General features: G+C 42.8%; 1 protein-coding gene across 1 annotated transcript in view; it reads left to right on the top strand.

The window, feature by feature from the left end:
- The window catches only part of LOC115461654 (F-box/WD repeat-containing protein 7-like), a 452,709-nt gene that overhangs the window by 432,716 nt on the left and 3,094 nt on the right, over positions 1-16,899 (top strand). Inside the window, exon 9 of the mRNA XM_030191642.1 lies at positions 11,173-11,354. Within this exon, the coding sequence (XP_030047502.1) occupies positions 11,173-11,295 (123 nt within the window). The 3' untranslated portion in view covers positions 11,296-11,354. The remainder of the gene's footprint in view (positions 1-11,172; positions 11,355-16,899) is intronic.

The raw sequence follows: 16,899 nt of genomic DNA on the forward strand, positions 1-16,899 counted from the left end.
TGCTTAAGCAAAAACATGCCTAAAAATAATATAAGGTGATAGCTTTTTATTAGTCTAATACATTTCTTGACTAGTTTTCAGGTGCTGACATACCTTTCCCTTAGATCGCAAACCAAATGAGCAAAAAATGACATTGCCTGAGACTACAATCATAAAATGTATTCCAACAATAGTACAAAGGAGGTGGTTGATATGTTGGTGTTATCAGAAGATGATAAGCAATAGAATGTATTTATTTTTATTTATTTATTGCATTTGTACCCCACATCCCACCTTTTTGCAGGCTCAATGTGGCTTACAGAGTAAGGTTATGATAAAGTCAGTACATGATTTAAATACAGTTGATCATAAGCTGAGGTAAAAGAGGATTTAGATAGGCGGATGTTGGGTATGTTATGTGAGAAGTGGTTTGGGGGAAGATTTGTATCATTGAGGGTGACTTTTGTAAGCTTTGTTAAAGAGGTGTGTTTTCAGAGCTTTGCGAAAGCTGGTTAGGTTGTTCATGGATTTCAGGGCCTTGGGTAACGCATTCCAAAACTTTGCTTTTGTATGCAAAGGTCGTAGCATAAGCCTGTTTGTATTTCATTATACATTATAGAATTATAAGAGAATTGTTTTTCTGCCAGATACGTTTCTTCTTCATCTCATCCTCTACACTGGAAATACAGGATTCTACAGATACTTGTCAGTGTGAGAGGGTGTTGTAACATGGCAACACTTTTACCCAAAAACATACATAAAAGTTTTGATTATCCCAAAATTCTTTGTTCCCTGAAAACCAGCATCTACAGTGAAGACACTTGCATGTGCTCTTATCTTGTGTTGGAGGACCATATAAAACATTTCCAGAAAGTTCCGAGCATGCTTTGATCCCTTTCTACACAACACCAAATATGGATGTGCACGGCAAAAATGTTATGCTCAGTTTGTATTTGATTCTGAACCCCATTAATTTCATCTTCAGATAACAAATCATTTGTCACATTGGTTTCATTTGTTCCCATTGAAGTCTATGCTGCTAGCAATTTTACAGTATAACTGTGGAGTTTTCCATCCATTTTCCATGAAACATTACATGCCATCAAGAACCTCACAAAAGAGGGGCAGAGGCCACCAACAGAGGCAGGAAGACTAGAAGCCACCATCAGAAGAGCAAAGAGCAGAATGAATACAAGTTACCGGAAAAGGGCAAAGCAACAGTAAAATTGATGGCAACACACAAAGGCACTTTAAGAGATTTAAAAAACCATCAACATTGGCAGGAAGATTCCAAGGCATTGACAAAGCAGTAGAGCAACAATGACATTGTCCAGAAAACCAGTGGCAGCGTGAATAGGTTAAAGCAGCAATAATATTGGATGGAAAGCACCGGAACACCAGAAGAGGGCCAACGTGGCACTCAGATTGACTGGAAGGCTCTAAAACACCTGAAGAGCACTATCACAGTACCACAATAGGCAGGAAGACTGTAAAACATCAGAAGACGGTCAACACGGCAGGAAGATAGGCTCAAAGATCCCATGTAGTGGGCATAGAGTGAAGTCAGCCAAGCTGTATGCCTCTAAGCTATAGTCCTGGCACTGAAGCTGTTTGTTGAATTCACAGTAAAGAGCCCTAGGGCAAGGATTCATGGACTGTTTGGATAAAAATCCTGTGGAATTTGGATACAGAGCAGAGGATGTACTGTCATGTAGGCCCTAAAAGTAGTGGGTGATGGAACAGCAGCACTGGCTGCAGGTGCCCAGAATAACTACAGAGGACCAACACAACGGCTAGATCCACTGGTAGACTCGTACACAAAGAGGACCAACACAACATCAAGATAGGCTGGGAGATTGCAGGCTGTGGGAGTAGGGTAAAGGCAGCCAATTTGTATGCCTCCAAGCAATAGTCTTGTCACTAAGAACTTTGGTCCCAGCATAAACATCTGTAGTGAAGAAGATACCCCGAGCTGTAGGAACAATTCGTAGACTGGTTGGAAATAAGAGCACTAAGATGAAGGCTCAAAAACTACCCAGAACACCCAAAGAGGACTAACACAGAAGCAAGATATGCTGAAAGGCCCTAAGACATCTGAACAGGAACACCTCAAGTGACTAAGGACTTCAGTCATGGAAACATGCTAGTTACCTCTTCCTAAACACTTTTAACAGCCAAGAAAACCAATGTTCCAAGAGTCGGGCAAAGTAGCACCAGTGGTGGCAAGAACAACTCTGGCAGCATAAAAAGGTTAAAGTAAGAATAACAGTGGAATTAATACTCGGGATTCCAGGGGAGGAGTAGAACAGTAAAAAGGATGAAGACTGGATCAATCAGCCAAGGTATCAATCACAGAGCAGCGCAGCATGAAGATTGGCATCAAAATGCCCAGGCACAAGAAAGTACACTGGAAGGAAGATTCCACAATACCCAAAAAGATGCAAAACAGAAGGAAGTCCAATAACAACCTCCAAGGACAATGCTCACAGAGCAACACTGCAAGAAAAGTGGTATGAACCACCCAAGGTAGCAGAAGAGTGGCAAAAGGCACAGCAATAGTAGCACAAAAAATGCAAGGCACTGATTGCCCGATGCTCAGAAGCAAATGCGGGCATTAGAGGCCATTAGCACCGGATTAGTGCCTGCATGTGCTAATGCTGAGAACCAGGAAGTGCGTGAACCAGTGAGCTCACCAGCTCCCAGTACAATGAGCGTACAAATGCATGCTAATGGGGTAATTTCCTATTCTTCCTTAATGCTCAGAGGACAGCATGCCAAACAAGGGCACTCCTGCCACTGAAAACCCTATGCTAGCTCAGAGCTGGCATTAGGTTTGTTCCAAGCCATGAGGGACAGGGAAGGTTGGAGGGATGGAGGAAGAAAGAAGCCTCGTCCACTGGAAAAATACCCCCAGAACGCTTTAACATTCTTATAGGAAGTAACATTTGTAGAGGTGGATGTGCCTGTGTTAGAGCAGAGGCCGGAGAAAAGCGCAGAGTCAGCACAGAAGAGCTGGGAATTATTTAAGGTACAATGTTTCATGCTAGCTCGGCTTAAACATGGAGAAAACGACAATAAGGTACCTGATAAAGGTGATCTTCCCAGTCATCTTCTTGTCAGTATCGGCACCTCTTCCTCCTCCCCCACATCCCACTCCATGCGTTCTGGGCATGTGCTTTGTTTGCACAAATCTTCAGCACATGCACCAGTCACTGCCCTTCTGCTGAACTTCCTAATTCTCAATGCTATGAGCATGCCTATATTTGCGTCTCATTAGCATTGAGCATTAGAGAGTTGTTCTTCTGCACTGATCTGGCTGTATTTCTCCGGCACTGTTCAGTACAGCACCAGAGTTTTGAGCATCTGGGCTTGAGAGCAGGGAGGAAACAGCACCAATATTGGCAAGAACACCCTAGGCATCTTGAGAAGGGCAATGCCTCATTGACAGTAATAGGAGCTCTCCAAGGTACTGGGAGAGGGGCAAAGCATTCCAAACAAATGAAACACCCCAAGGATCCAAACAAAGAATTCAGTCTTCATCTTTCAGTATTGGAAGGATATCTAAAGTTGTATACTTGCCCAGGGCCTATCTTGAGGATACTTTGCTTAACAATCAACACCAGTCTTGTGATAATTTTTGGGCATATGAGACTGTTGCAGTTACCCACGTTACCCAGGATAGCAGTCAATTATCACTAATGTTTACTTAAAAAAAAAAAAAAAACACTGCTAGAGAATTTTCACTCTAAAACTGAAGGATCATAACAAATATGAACAACATCTGGAAATGGCAGCAGTAGTATAAGTGATTCCCATGATATGTTTTCACATTAAACAAATCCAATGGGCATCATAGTCAGTGTTTCCAAATAAGTCAAAGATTGCTGGAGTACACCCAGGTCGCAGGAAAGCTGCTGCTATTCTCCTCTTCCATTTCAGCCAAGGGCTTTCCCTCCAGACCATCAAATCATTCTAACCATGGATGTATCCAGCTTGCACTGGAGAGCTCATTTGGAAAAGCTTCTCAGATGACACCTGATCCCTTGAGAAAAACTGAATATGTTGGGTCGATTTTGTAGAGATGAGGGCTGTTGTGAAGACATTCAGAATCTGGTTGGCCAATAAAATAATATTAATGCAGACGTACATTCAGGTATCTATGCATTTACTTGAACAAACTGGGAGGGTTGGACCCCGTACAGTTTTAGAAAGCAATCCATTAGTTTGTGGAATTATGCGGTCTCGCATGTGATAGTCCTATCTGGCATCTACTCAATAGGAAAGGAAACAATCCTGGCAGACATATTAGTGCAGTGGCATAGCCAGAAGTCAATTTTTGAGTGTGTCAGTGGGTAGTTTAGGTTGGTATATAATTCCTGTCTCCATCACTCAACCATTATCTCCTCACCTGCTACTCCCCTGCCAAATTTTAAAAATTAAATACCTTAGCTGGCAGGGGTCCCCATGCCCCTCCAGCCAAAGTTATAGCCACCCTGCTGAAGTCGTGTGCCTCCATTGACAACGGCACACTCTGTTCTCATGTATGAATTGAGCATGCGCGGGTTCCTGACAGCGGTGGTGCTGACTTGCCGCAGTTTTCATTAGGGGTTCGCAACTTTGGTGGCTTACCAATGTCTTCAGCTGGTGGAGTTTCGAGCTCACTGTGAGCTACAACAATGGTGCACTGGTACTGGGTGGGCTTGAAGCGAAAGTAGATGAGCCCAAACCCCCACCTATGGCTTCACCCCGTAAGCTTAAAAAGGGGAAAAAAAACTCAAAGAAAAAGACGCATTCTGTGATCTACAAATAAATTTAAAAATATACTGAGTTGGTTCAATTTTGTAAGCAAAAATATAGAACATGCAGATTTCTTCTAACAATATATTTACAATATTAATCAAATATAGATCTACACATGTTAAATTATTTTTTTGTTAAAAATGTTTTGAGCCTACTTGATATATTTTAGACATACTAGAACCCTTTAAATGGATCTGTTTGAAACAGGTTCTGAATAGAAAAGTACCATATTTACCTTTTGGGATTTTTTTTTGTCCTGAAGCAATAATTTAGGAAGTCTCCCATTCTTTTTTTTATTGGGAGAAAGGCTTCCTATATGCATATTTTTCTCTGTCTAAGTAAGAAAGGGATCCCTTTACTAAAGTGCACTGAAATCTGGGTTTAACATGTTGTAACACAGAATTTTCCCAAATGCTAAGGCCAGATTTAATGTCTTACTTAATAGGACTCTTTTTCTTTGCAGGTCCTATGTTAATGTTCCTATTAGCACTTGAGACATGCAGAAAATTAACACAGGAGCACTTGCTACGTAACATGCTCCCACATTATCCTGTTAGCATGTGCTAATCATAATGTGTTGGTAAGATAACACAAGAACACCCACAACATAAAATTCAAGAAACAGCATGGTGAAAAACAAGACGCTGATGACTGGTGCTGAAAATTGGGTTGTTTCAGGTCTTCCTACCATCTTGAATGAGTTTGCACCTCGTGACATTTTCAATGCTGACGAAAACAGTCTCTATTGGCAAGCGATTCCTGATGGAACACTTGCATTCAAACAAGTTGAAACTACAGGAAGTAAAACATCGAAGGACCGACTGACGATCCTCCTTTGCTGCAATATGGATGGGAGTGAGAAGTTGGAGCCCCTCGTCATTGGAAAGAGCAAACAGCCCCGTTGCTTCAAGAATGTTAAGCGACTTCCTGTGTCATACGAGGCTAATGCAAATTCATGGATGACTGGGGAAATTTGGAAGCAGTGGCTAAAGAAGTTACACTAGAATGTGGGCACAAAAGCGTCAGATTTTGTTGCTTTGTGATAATTGTGCTGCACACAGTGATGATGTCAGGCTGTCTAACATCAAGGTGGTCTTCCTGCCACCAAACACTGCCTCTCTGATCCAACCTATGGATCAGGGCATAATAGCCAATTTCAAAAAACATTATTGGGCTCTTGTGCTACATCGTCTGAGTGTTATGGATGACCAGACTGGCAAGGATAAATGTGCTGTTGAACTGGCTCGTAATCTATCACTGTTGGATTCCCTTCATATGCAGAAAGAAGCCTGGAATCATGTTACACAGGCAACCATTGTGAACTGCTACAAGCGGGCAAGCTTTGTTTAGGATGTGGAGAGGGACGAAACAGATGCAGCTGTTGCAAACGCATCAGATGAACAGGCTATTGACATCCCAGCCGGTGTTACTGAAGAGGAGTTTCATCACTACGTAGCTGTTGATTACGATCTACAAACAGCTGCCAACAGCATAGATGTTGAGACATGCGCCTACATGCAGGCAACGGCTGATGAGATGATGAAATGAGCAGCGAGGCACATGCTGATGAAATTCAACAACCTCCTGTCACTTTTGCAAGAGCGCTGGAGAGTCTCAACACCGTGCGGGCCTATCTGGAGGCCACTGGATGTCAGTGTTATGACAGTTTTTACCATCTGGCAGACATAGTCTATGGAACTCACAGACACAATAGTGTACAGAGGACTATGACTGATTACTTCAAGTAAGCATAACGTCAGTTAATGGAGACTGTATACTGTACATATAATAAACAGTACTGTACATATGTTTATCAGATGTCAAGCTTCTTTGGGTCACAACGGTTAAGTGCACGCTCTGGTTAACTGCATGTATTTCTTTGGTCCCAGACCCTTGCACTTAAGCAGATTGCACTGTATATATTTAAGAAAAATAGGTAACACGATTAATGCTCAAAAACAGGCAAAATACTGCAAAACACTTTCACATGTTTTGCGGTAAGTCTTTTCTAGTGTGCTTAACCGCATGTTAGGGTTTTGCACCCTTTTGAAAAAAGGTCCCCAAAGACAGACTTTAGTAAAACTCAGATACTGGTCCTGCTAGCATCTTATTGGGTGAAATTGGTTATTTATCTTTTATTCCACACTTCATGCTTCCTTCTCTTTTTTTTCATTTGTTTTCCATTCATATGGCCATCAAATTATTAACCACCTCTAGGAGATGTGACCATGTTACCCCTCTGCTCTTAGAGGAGCACTGGCCACCCATAAATCACGGGATAACATTTAAAATCCTGTCCTTGGTTCACATGGTTCATTACTCTGGCATCCTGTTGTACCTATCATGGCTGCTGATCCCTTATGCCATTATTTGGTCATTATGGTCATCCCAACAAAATTGTCTGGTTGTTCCTTTCTATCTTCTTTGTCTGAATACCATTAAATCTAGAATGTTTAGTGTCACTGGTCCCTCCCTTTGGAATGCAGTTCCTCTTTATCTCCGACAGGAACATTGCTTACGGACATTTAAAAAGGGGTTAAAAAACATTTTTGCTTCAGGACGCTTTTGAAATATAACTTTGGAGAGGGACAGGGGAGTCTGCTGCTTACCTAGCTGCATAAAAATCTACCTGATTTCCTCTCTTCAGACCAGTCAATAATTTTCCCTATTCCTCATTCCTCCTTACCTCCTTTTCCCTCACTTGACAATGAACCCCTTCCATTTAAAGATACAATCAAAATCCTTGGTGTATTCTTTGACAGCTCACTTACTTTCAAAGCACAAATCAGCTGGATTTGTTCTGCATTCTTTGCCATGCACTGCATCTGTTCTGTCCATCCATTTCTTCCCTCCTCTTTTCTTCTTACTCTTGTCTTAGCCCTTGTCATATCCCACCTTGACTCCTGTAATTTGCTTTACGCAGGTCTTCACCTGTGCTTGAAATGTTTGCAACTCATCCAGTCCACTGCGGTCAAACTCCTCCATAACTCTCATCATTTTGACTGCTACACCACTTTTCTCCACTCTGACCACTGGCTTCCAATCTCCACTCACATTAAGTATGAATTTCTTTTACTAGTCTACAAGGGTCACCTTGTAGAATTAACAAGCTCTTTATTCCATATACTCCCTCCTTATTGCCTGCTCTCCTCTGACAGTGATCTTCTTATTCTCCCATCTCCTACAGGATTGCACCTTACTATTTCTTATAAAATAGCATTTAGCTATCTTGGCCCCCAGTTCTGGCGCTCACCCACTCCTTATTAAAAAAACCAACCATCTGTTCAATCATTCAAGAAACTTCTCAAAACCATATAAGAACTCAGACTTTTGACTCTCCAGCTGACCAATCCCTTTCTCTTTCTTGCTCAAGAAACCATTCAGCACTCACCCTTATACTCATTTTTGGTCTCCTACCCTACCTACCTCCCCCCCTTCTATTCTTATCCTCTTCCCTTCCTTTTATTTTATGATGTAAGCCGCATAGTTCTCATCGTGACCCATTGCAGTTTATCAAATGCAGTAAAAAAATTAATTGTATTTCCTTTCCACTGCCCTATTCCACATAGTGAATTGTTAACTGCCTAGAAAATCTGCTGTTTTGATGGTATATCAAAGACTGAATAAATTTGAATCTTTTGACACTGTTCATTGGATTATTTTTGGAATACTTTGGCCTGCTTCGGCTTTATGGGAGAGAGAATGCATTGGATATGAGCGTTGTATGCATTTCTCTGGGTGAGGGTGTTGGTCAATAGGACCTTTTCCTTGGAAGTTATCGTTGGGAGAGGCGTGAGGCAGGATTGTCCCTTGTCCCCTTTGTGCTTTGTATTGAGCGCTTAGAGTAAAAGAGATTGCAGACTCCTGTGGTGCATGGCAGAGGTGTAGCCAGACATTCCTAGGGCCACTTGCCTATTGTTTTGACCCATTTTATGACTTTTGCAGCGATATAGGGATGTCTATCAATTACAATAAGCCTGAAGCATTATGTTTAATAGATAGATTGGAGGCTAATTAGCCAGGGATTTTTCCCTTTCACTGGGTGAAAAACACTTTAAAATACTTAGGCCTTATTATTCCCTGTCATTTGCCTCATTTGTGTACTTTAAATAGACCCTATCTTACAAAAGGCAAGATATGATTTGGGTAAGTTGATGCCCTTCCAATCTCTTTACGGAAGTAGGGTGCTTCTTTTCAAAATGATTTTTTGACAGTGGTTGTACCTGCTTCAGATGTTACCCATTATAAACAACTAACTTCTTGGAATAAATTGTTGCGGCACCTTTTATGAGAAGATCAAAGGCTCGATGGATTCTGTGTGCCTTGCAAGTTTCACATCATGAAGGGGGTATGGGCTTTCCAGATTTGTGCTCTTACAATATAGCATGTAATCTACATTATGCCAGGGACTGGGTTTTTGATAACAACGATTTTTGTGGCATGTCTCATGAACGTGTGCCCCATTGGATCTATCTTAGTCCGTCACATCTTGGTGAAATCTGTGTGCTGGGTTGGCCCACAAATGGGCAGTGTTGGCGCCACATTGCTCTAAGTATGGACCCTTGTTGGGGAACAAGTTTGCCCCTGGGATGCAGAGTTCACTTTTAAGCTTTGGCATACCAAAGGTATTCAACTTGTGTTGGATGTTCTAGAGGCTGATGACGCTCACTTATTGGATTTTACAGTTTTAAAACAGAAATGTGGTTTATTGGTTCGGGATTTGTATCCCTGTCTTCAAATACAACATAATTTGAAGAGTCTGATAACTAACTATAAGCAGTGTTGAGGAAAATGATTTTGAGGAGAGATGGCCTTGACAGCTATTAAAGGAGGCCTCATAGACCTATGAGGCTTGTAATTGGTGATGGGTAGCTCTCCTTTTGGTCATATGGTGGATACATTGAGGGAGGACCTAGATGGGGATTATGAGTTGGAAGACTTTCAGATGGGGGGTCACAGAGGGGATGAAATTGATAACAAGTAGCCAACTCTGAGAATTACATTATAAATTTTTGCATAGAATATATATACATCCCAGCAGGGCTTGTAAAATGGACTGCCCACTGATGGTGCTAGTAAGAAATGTAGGGACATAGAGGGTACCTGGAAACACTGTGCGTGGTTATGTTTGAAAATCCAAGAATTTTGGACACGGGTATGGGTATGTCAGAGTGATATGTTGGGTGTAATTTTACCTGCGAGTTTGTTGGATTGAATGGAGGAGTTGCATGAGGGAACACGAGTTTCTACATTATTTCTTCACGAAGCTTGTTTGATGGCAAACGTTCCATTTTGTTACAATGGATAGAACACCAGCCCCCCGACATTTATGTTATGGTGGAGTAAAATGCATGAACTACTCGGATGTGGAGAAGATGTTGGTGGAAGAGGCTGGGAAAAAGACAGAAGAGGTTTTGGTTTTGATAGCGACACCCTTTTTAAGCATGTTCACTTTGAGAGCTCACACTGCCTGTTAAATACTTGAAGGTTTAAGAGATGAGTGGAGGGCAGGGGAGATTTTAGGAGTTTATACATAAAACTCATAGGAATAACTGTTAATTCTACTATTGCATGTCTGGCTGCAGTTCTTTATGGAAACTTTTGTGCTATTTGGTTTTGATGTTTTGTGTAACTTAATGCCTTATTAAAAGATATTTCAACATAAACTTGAGACTCTGTTGTCTCTCTTTAAGACTATTAGCTGTACATTTTTAAATTGTTCCTTCAAGTACCTGATTTTGTTAATACATGAGAGAGAGAAAATGCTAATACAGCAGGGTTGGTAATCTTGCACTTTAAACCTAGCATTTCAAAATACCTCTGCCTTTTATTTTAATTCATAAGATTTTGAGATCCTTTGGAGGCTGTTTTACTAAGCTGTGTTTAAGCAGATAGCGTAGAAATTACTGCTTGTTGTTAGCATGCACATGCCCATTCTAACAATTAACATTTCCATGTTAGCTTACAAAAGCAGAAAGGGACGGAGAAAGGGCAGGGGCTCCACATTACACTTAACGCAGAGTACAGTATCACACATTAAATGTTAACGCAGCAGATAGCATAGAACAAATCATTCCACATCAGTAGGTAGAGTTAAGTACATGTGCATTATTTGCAGTTCACTTAATGTATGCTGTGTATTTTCTCTGCGTTAACTGCATGGGCAGATGCTAGGAGTGCCCTCAGTGGTTAACAAAAAGTCTTTGTAGTTCCTATATGATAATTATGGAACATACTGTATGGGAAATGCAAAACTATACTGCACTTTAGTAGCTTCGTAGTGTATGTAGTATAAAAACTGCCATGTATATGCTGTCAATTTTGGGAAAAAAAAACATCTATTTTATAAGTTATCCCTCTACAAAAATAAAGTAATCAGTATTTGTTTTCCAGTGTTTAAGAACATTAGTTGGACACACAGGTGGTGTATGGTCATCACAGATGAGAGACAATATCATCATTAGTGGGTCCACAGATCGGACACTCAAAGTATGGAACGCAGAGACAGGAGACTGATACATACCATTATACGGGCATACCTCCACAGTTCGATGTATGCATCTCCATGAGAAAAGGTAAGAATTGCCCAATGCTTATATGCTTCCTACTTTTCTTAGAGAACAACAAGGCAAACGATCTGCAAAATCCAACGTGGAAGACAAACAAGCAGATCAATATAGCATCCAAAAAGACTTTATTGAAGATACCGTATATGAGACAAATGCCCGACACAGGCCGTGTTTCGCCCAACAATAGGGCTGCTTCAGGGGGCTAGTCTGTATCTTTCTTAAATAAGAGCGGTATCCAATTATCAGAGCAAGGATACAAGAATTTTCTTCATACAAAACCAGCATGAGCAGCACAAAATAGCATATCCTGTATAACGCCAGGAACAGTGACTAGTCTGCTAGCAAGGCTTTTTTCCAAAATATCCTTGCTCTGATAATTGGCTACCGCTCTTATTTAAGAAAGATACAGACTAGCCCCCTGACGCAGCCCTATTGTTGGGCGAAACACGACCTGTGTCGGGCATTTGTCTCATATACGGTATCTTCAATAAGTCTCTTTGGATGCTATATTGATCTGCTTGTTTGTCTTCCTACTACTTTTTCTTAGAAATCATTCAGACTTTCCACACCCCATTATGGGGTTGTAGAGCCGTGAGGTGTATTTACATGAATAGATGCTCAAAAGCATTGCACCTATTTTTATGCGACAAATGTATATGCGTTTCTGAAGACAGAGAATGGGTGGTGTGGGATTGTACTTATGTTCGTATTTTGTGAAATCCATCATTATGCACCAGTACTTACCAGCACATACTCCCACACAATTACTTCTGCCTCAGAGCAGGTGTAGCTTTGTGTGGGAGCTTTTGTAGAGGTTATCATATAAAGGCACATAAATGCATAAAGCATTGATGTAGTTTGGGGCAAGGGGGGCATTGCCCCCCCAAATGATCTGCCCCTATCTAGACAGGGGTAAGGGCACAGGATCCCAGACACTACTTCCTCTCAGGCCGCTACTATGGCGGCCTGGTCCTAGGAACCACAACTGCCCTGTCTCTCTCGCGCTCACTCTCCTCTCCTCCCTCAGTCTTCGACCCTTACGCTTGTGGCGGCAAAACAAAAAAAACAAAATGAAAACCGTGCATGGGGCTGTAGCCCTGCGTGCACTCTGACTGCTTCTTTCTTCCTCCCTTCCTCTCCAAAGCAGGAAGTTACATCATGAGGGGAGGGAGGAGGAAGGAAGCCGTCAGCAGCACATTTGTTTTTTTCCACTGCAGCGAGAGGAGACAGGGCAGCTCATGGTTCCTCCAGGCAGCCCAAGAGGAAGTAGTGTCTGGGCACCTGTGCCTTTACACCTGCCCAGGAATGGGCAGTTAGGGAATTCATTATGTTTTGTGGCGGGGGAGAGGGGAAGGGAGGTGAGTGAGCAGCAAGCAGGACGGGGAAGCTCGCCTCCATGCAGCTATGGACTCAAGAGGTTTTAATTAATCAGGAGTGGGATGGAAGGAGAGGGAGAGAGATGGAGACTATGCTGCACAATGGGGAAGGGAGGTGAGCAAGAAGCAGGGTAGGGAAGCTCGCCTCAGGCAGCTGTGTACTAAGAGTTTTTAATTAGTCAGCAGGAGGAAGCGGGGTGGAAAGAGAGAGAGATAGAGGTGGGACAAATGGTGGGGTGAGGGAAACAGATGGGACTATGCTGCATGATGGGGAAGGCAAAAAGAGACAATAGTATTGGGTAGAGATGGGCCATGCTGAATGAAGAGAGGGTCGAGAGAGACAGGGTAATGCTGGTGCTGGGGGATGATAGAAGGGCAATGGTGGGGGCAAAGAGGAACAGAGGGGTGATGTTGGATTGTTGTCTCATAAGAGGAGAGACAGAGGAGAATCCTGGATGCCCAGGCAAAGCAGGCTGGGAGGGAGGGAGGGGAGTATGATAGGACATTCTGGATGGCTGTAGCAGGGAAGGGTGAGTGAGAGCAGTGACACTGAATGGAAGAAGAGTGAGGGGGGAGATGCTGGATGGAAGTGAATGGAACAAAGAAAAAGCACAAAAGGTCCTCCAGAACTGGAGCGATGGTACAGACTTTATTGAAAGAGACCTGACACGGGTCGTATTTCAGCGCTCACCAGCGCCTGCCTCAGGGGTCGAGATGAATGTTTCTTATAATACTTACAGTTCCAAACTGATTGTACCAAATGCTTCATGTCAAGGTTCAAAAGAACCGTTCTACAATCCAAAGTGAACAAGTGCTGAACACCTCTGAAAATTCGCAATGAGGTTCTGTATGAACGCCAAGTTCACTTTGGATTATAGAACGGTTCTGCAGCTTGAACTTGGACAGTTGGACTGGACTTGAGTACTCACTTCCTCCCCTCCTTGTTTTGTGTTGAAGGATTGTAGGCTATTTGGTAATGGGGGGGAGGATTGTATATGCATGTTTATGGTTTTGCTGTATATGTTGTTTTTGGAAGGGTTGCAAAAGCAAATAAGTACATAAGTAATGCCACACTGGGAAAAGACCAAGGGTCCATCGAGCCAAGCATCCTGTCCACGACAGTGGCCAGTCCAGGCCAAGGGCACCTGGCGAGCTTCCCAAATGTACAGACATTCTATACATGTTGTTCCTGGAATTGTGGATTTTTCCCAAGTCCATTTGGTAGTGGTTTATGGACTTGTTCTTTAGGAAACTGTCTAACCCCTTTTAAACTCTAAGCTAACCAACCGCCTTCACCATGTTCTCCGGCAACAAATTCCAGAGTTAATTATGCGTTGGGTGAAGAAAAATTTTCTCCGATTTGTTTTAAATTTACTACACTGTAGTTTCATCGCATGCCCCCTCGTCCTAGTATTTTTGGAAAGCGTGAACAGACGCTTCACATCCACCTGTTCCACTCCACTCATTATTTTATATATCTCTGTCATGTCTCCTCTCAGCCGTCTCCTTCTCCAAGCTGAAAATCCCTAGCCTCCTTAGTCTTTCTTCATAGGGAAGTCGTCTCAACCCCGCTATCATTTTCGTCGCCCTTCGCTGCACCTTTTCCAATTCTACTATATCTTTCTTGAGATGCGGCGACCAGAATTGAACACATACTCAAGGTGTGGTCGCACCATGGAGCGATACAACGGCATTATAACATCCTCACACCTGTTTTTCCATACCTTTCCTAATAATGGGGGGGGGAAGGGGGAGAAAGGGAGGAGGAAGGAGGTAAGAGGAAGGTAGAGGGGGAGGGGGGAAAGAAAGATGAAAAGGAAAAGGGGAGGAAAGGGCGGGAATAGAAGAGAAAAGGGAAGAAAGAAAGAATAAAAAGATGTTTTCATTAAGGGCATTGCCTGTTTGGACTGTGTGGTGGGGTGTTTGGATGACTTGGCAGTGAGGTGTGCGGAGTGTGTATGTGTGATTGTTTTGGTTTGTGTGGTTCAGTTGGTCTTGAGATGGAATTAGGTAGGGTGGGGGAGGCTATCTGGGGAGATAGTCTGTTCCTCATGGGTTGGCTGATCCGCAAGGGAGATGAACAGCAGTTTCAAGGGGGGGGGGGGCAGGTGGGTGGTGGAGTAGGGGGAAGGGATTTGGGGTTAGAGGGCACGCGGTCAGGTCTTGCAGGGACATCTTAGGTTGTGGGGATAGGAGTTTTTTGTGGGAAAGAGAAGTGTGAGACTGGTGGTAATGGGGTTCTGGAATGTGAATGGTCTCAACAATCTGGGGAAGTGAAGCATGGTGTTTAAGGAATTATCCAGATTGCAGTGGGCTGTTGAATTTTTGCAAAGAAACACATTTACATCCTAGAGATGTGCATGTTTTAAATCGCCGCCCCTTTGTGGAGGTGGTGGTTCATCAGGGACAGGGTGATAAACATACAGGAGGCATGTCTATGCTACTTTGGCAAGGCTTTGGTTTCACCCTTCAACAGGTGCTTAAAGACTCAGGTGGGCAGTGTTTAGCCTTGAGGGGGTTGTACCAGGGTAAGTAGCTGACCTTAATTTGTATTCTCTGATATGGGTCAATCTTTCTTTTTCCAAACACTTCCGGGGGAGCGTCAAGTATTTGTTCAGGGGGAGGTGATAGTTGGCAGGGATTTTAATGTGGCACCGGGTGCTCATTTAGATCACTGTACTGGGGAGGCCACTATAGTAAACTGCATAGAAAAGCCTTGTTGGATTTCTCGAGGGGCTTGGAGGTGGTGGATTTTTGGCGTTTGCTGCATGGGGTCCAATGCAATAATACTTTTTATATTTATATATTGCATTTGTATCCCACCTTTTCCCACCTATTTGTAGGCTCAAAGTGGCTTACAGAGTGTGGTTATGACATAATCATTTCGTGATACAGGTACAGTTCTTATAGTTTGAATGTTGGTAAGAGAAGATAAGCATAGTTGTTTCATGATAACAAGTACAATTATTATTGTTTAAAGATTGGGTAAGGGAGGATAGACGGGAAGTGTTAGGTAAGTTAGAGGTGAGCCTGTGGTGATTGTGTGATTTGTAGAAGTAGTTTGTAGGCTATGTATTTTCCTTGTAGGCTTTTGGAAGAGATGAGTTTTCAGAGATTTGCGGAAGTTAGTTTTACTCATATGCTGCTCATATGTATACTCAAATCAATGGATTATGAGATAACTTGTGGGGTCAGGGGAAGCGGGAATTGAGTATATTCAGATTTTGAATTCCTGTGTGGATTACGCTTAGAGGTCTGGGGGGACATAGGGGTAGGGAATTTTGGAGACTTAATGAGTCTCTCTTGGGGGATGAACGAGTTTGTAGAAGGTGCATCTTGCAGCTTAGGATTTCTGTTGGACCAATGATAATGAGGAGGTTAGTAATGGCATGCTTTGAGCTGCGCTGAAGGCGATGGTGAGAGGTGTGTTATCCAATGGGGATCCTTAAGAAGAGGAGTCGAGGGGAGCACTCCTTGCAGTTGCGATGTTGTTTGCTAGATCTGGAGCACCAGCATAAGAGATCTCCTGTTCCACAGGTTTTGTGGGAGTTCCAAGAGGTTTGGGGGGAGTTCGCTCAACTTCAGGTAGACTTTATCACACTTTAACTTCGTCAGTGTTTTTATTTTTAGTTTGCTAATAAGTCGTGTGATTTTTGATGCACTATCTTAGGGCTACGTGAGTACTAATATTCAAAAGATTAAGGGATGTAATGGAAACTGGTGCCACACAGATTCTGGCTTTCAAACTTGTTTCGTCAATATTATCAAGACATATCGAGGGCTAGTGGAGAGTCTCCCTCTGTTATAGAACGCGTATTTGGACTCTGTTACACTCCCTCGACTTACTAAGGTCAAGCACACTCAACTTGAGGAGCTTCTTGGGCTAGGGAAGTGTCGGGGTTCATTTATTGGCTTAAGGGCTCGATAGGTTCATGGGGCATTTTTATAAGCTTGTGGGAGATTTGGGAGAATTGCTTGTACAGGTGGGTAATGGGTGCTGGAAGGGTAATCGCGGCCCCATTCTATGGGCTGAGGCAGGTGTGACAGTGTTGCCCAAGCCAGGTAAGGATCTTTCCACATGCGCAGCATTTAGACCTATCTCCCTTCTTAATGTGGACACTAAGATTTTAACTAATGTCCTGGCCAATAGGATGGTGCTCTCTGTCGCCTCTTCT

The sequence above is a fragment of the Microcaecilia unicolor genome, chromosome 2 (genome assembly GCF_901765095.1).
Source record: "Microcaecilia unicolor chromosome 2, aMicUni1.1, whole genome shotgun sequence".
NCBI classification, from domain to species: Eukaryota; Metazoa; Chordata; class Amphibia; order Gymnophiona; family Siphonopidae; genus Microcaecilia; species Microcaecilia unicolor.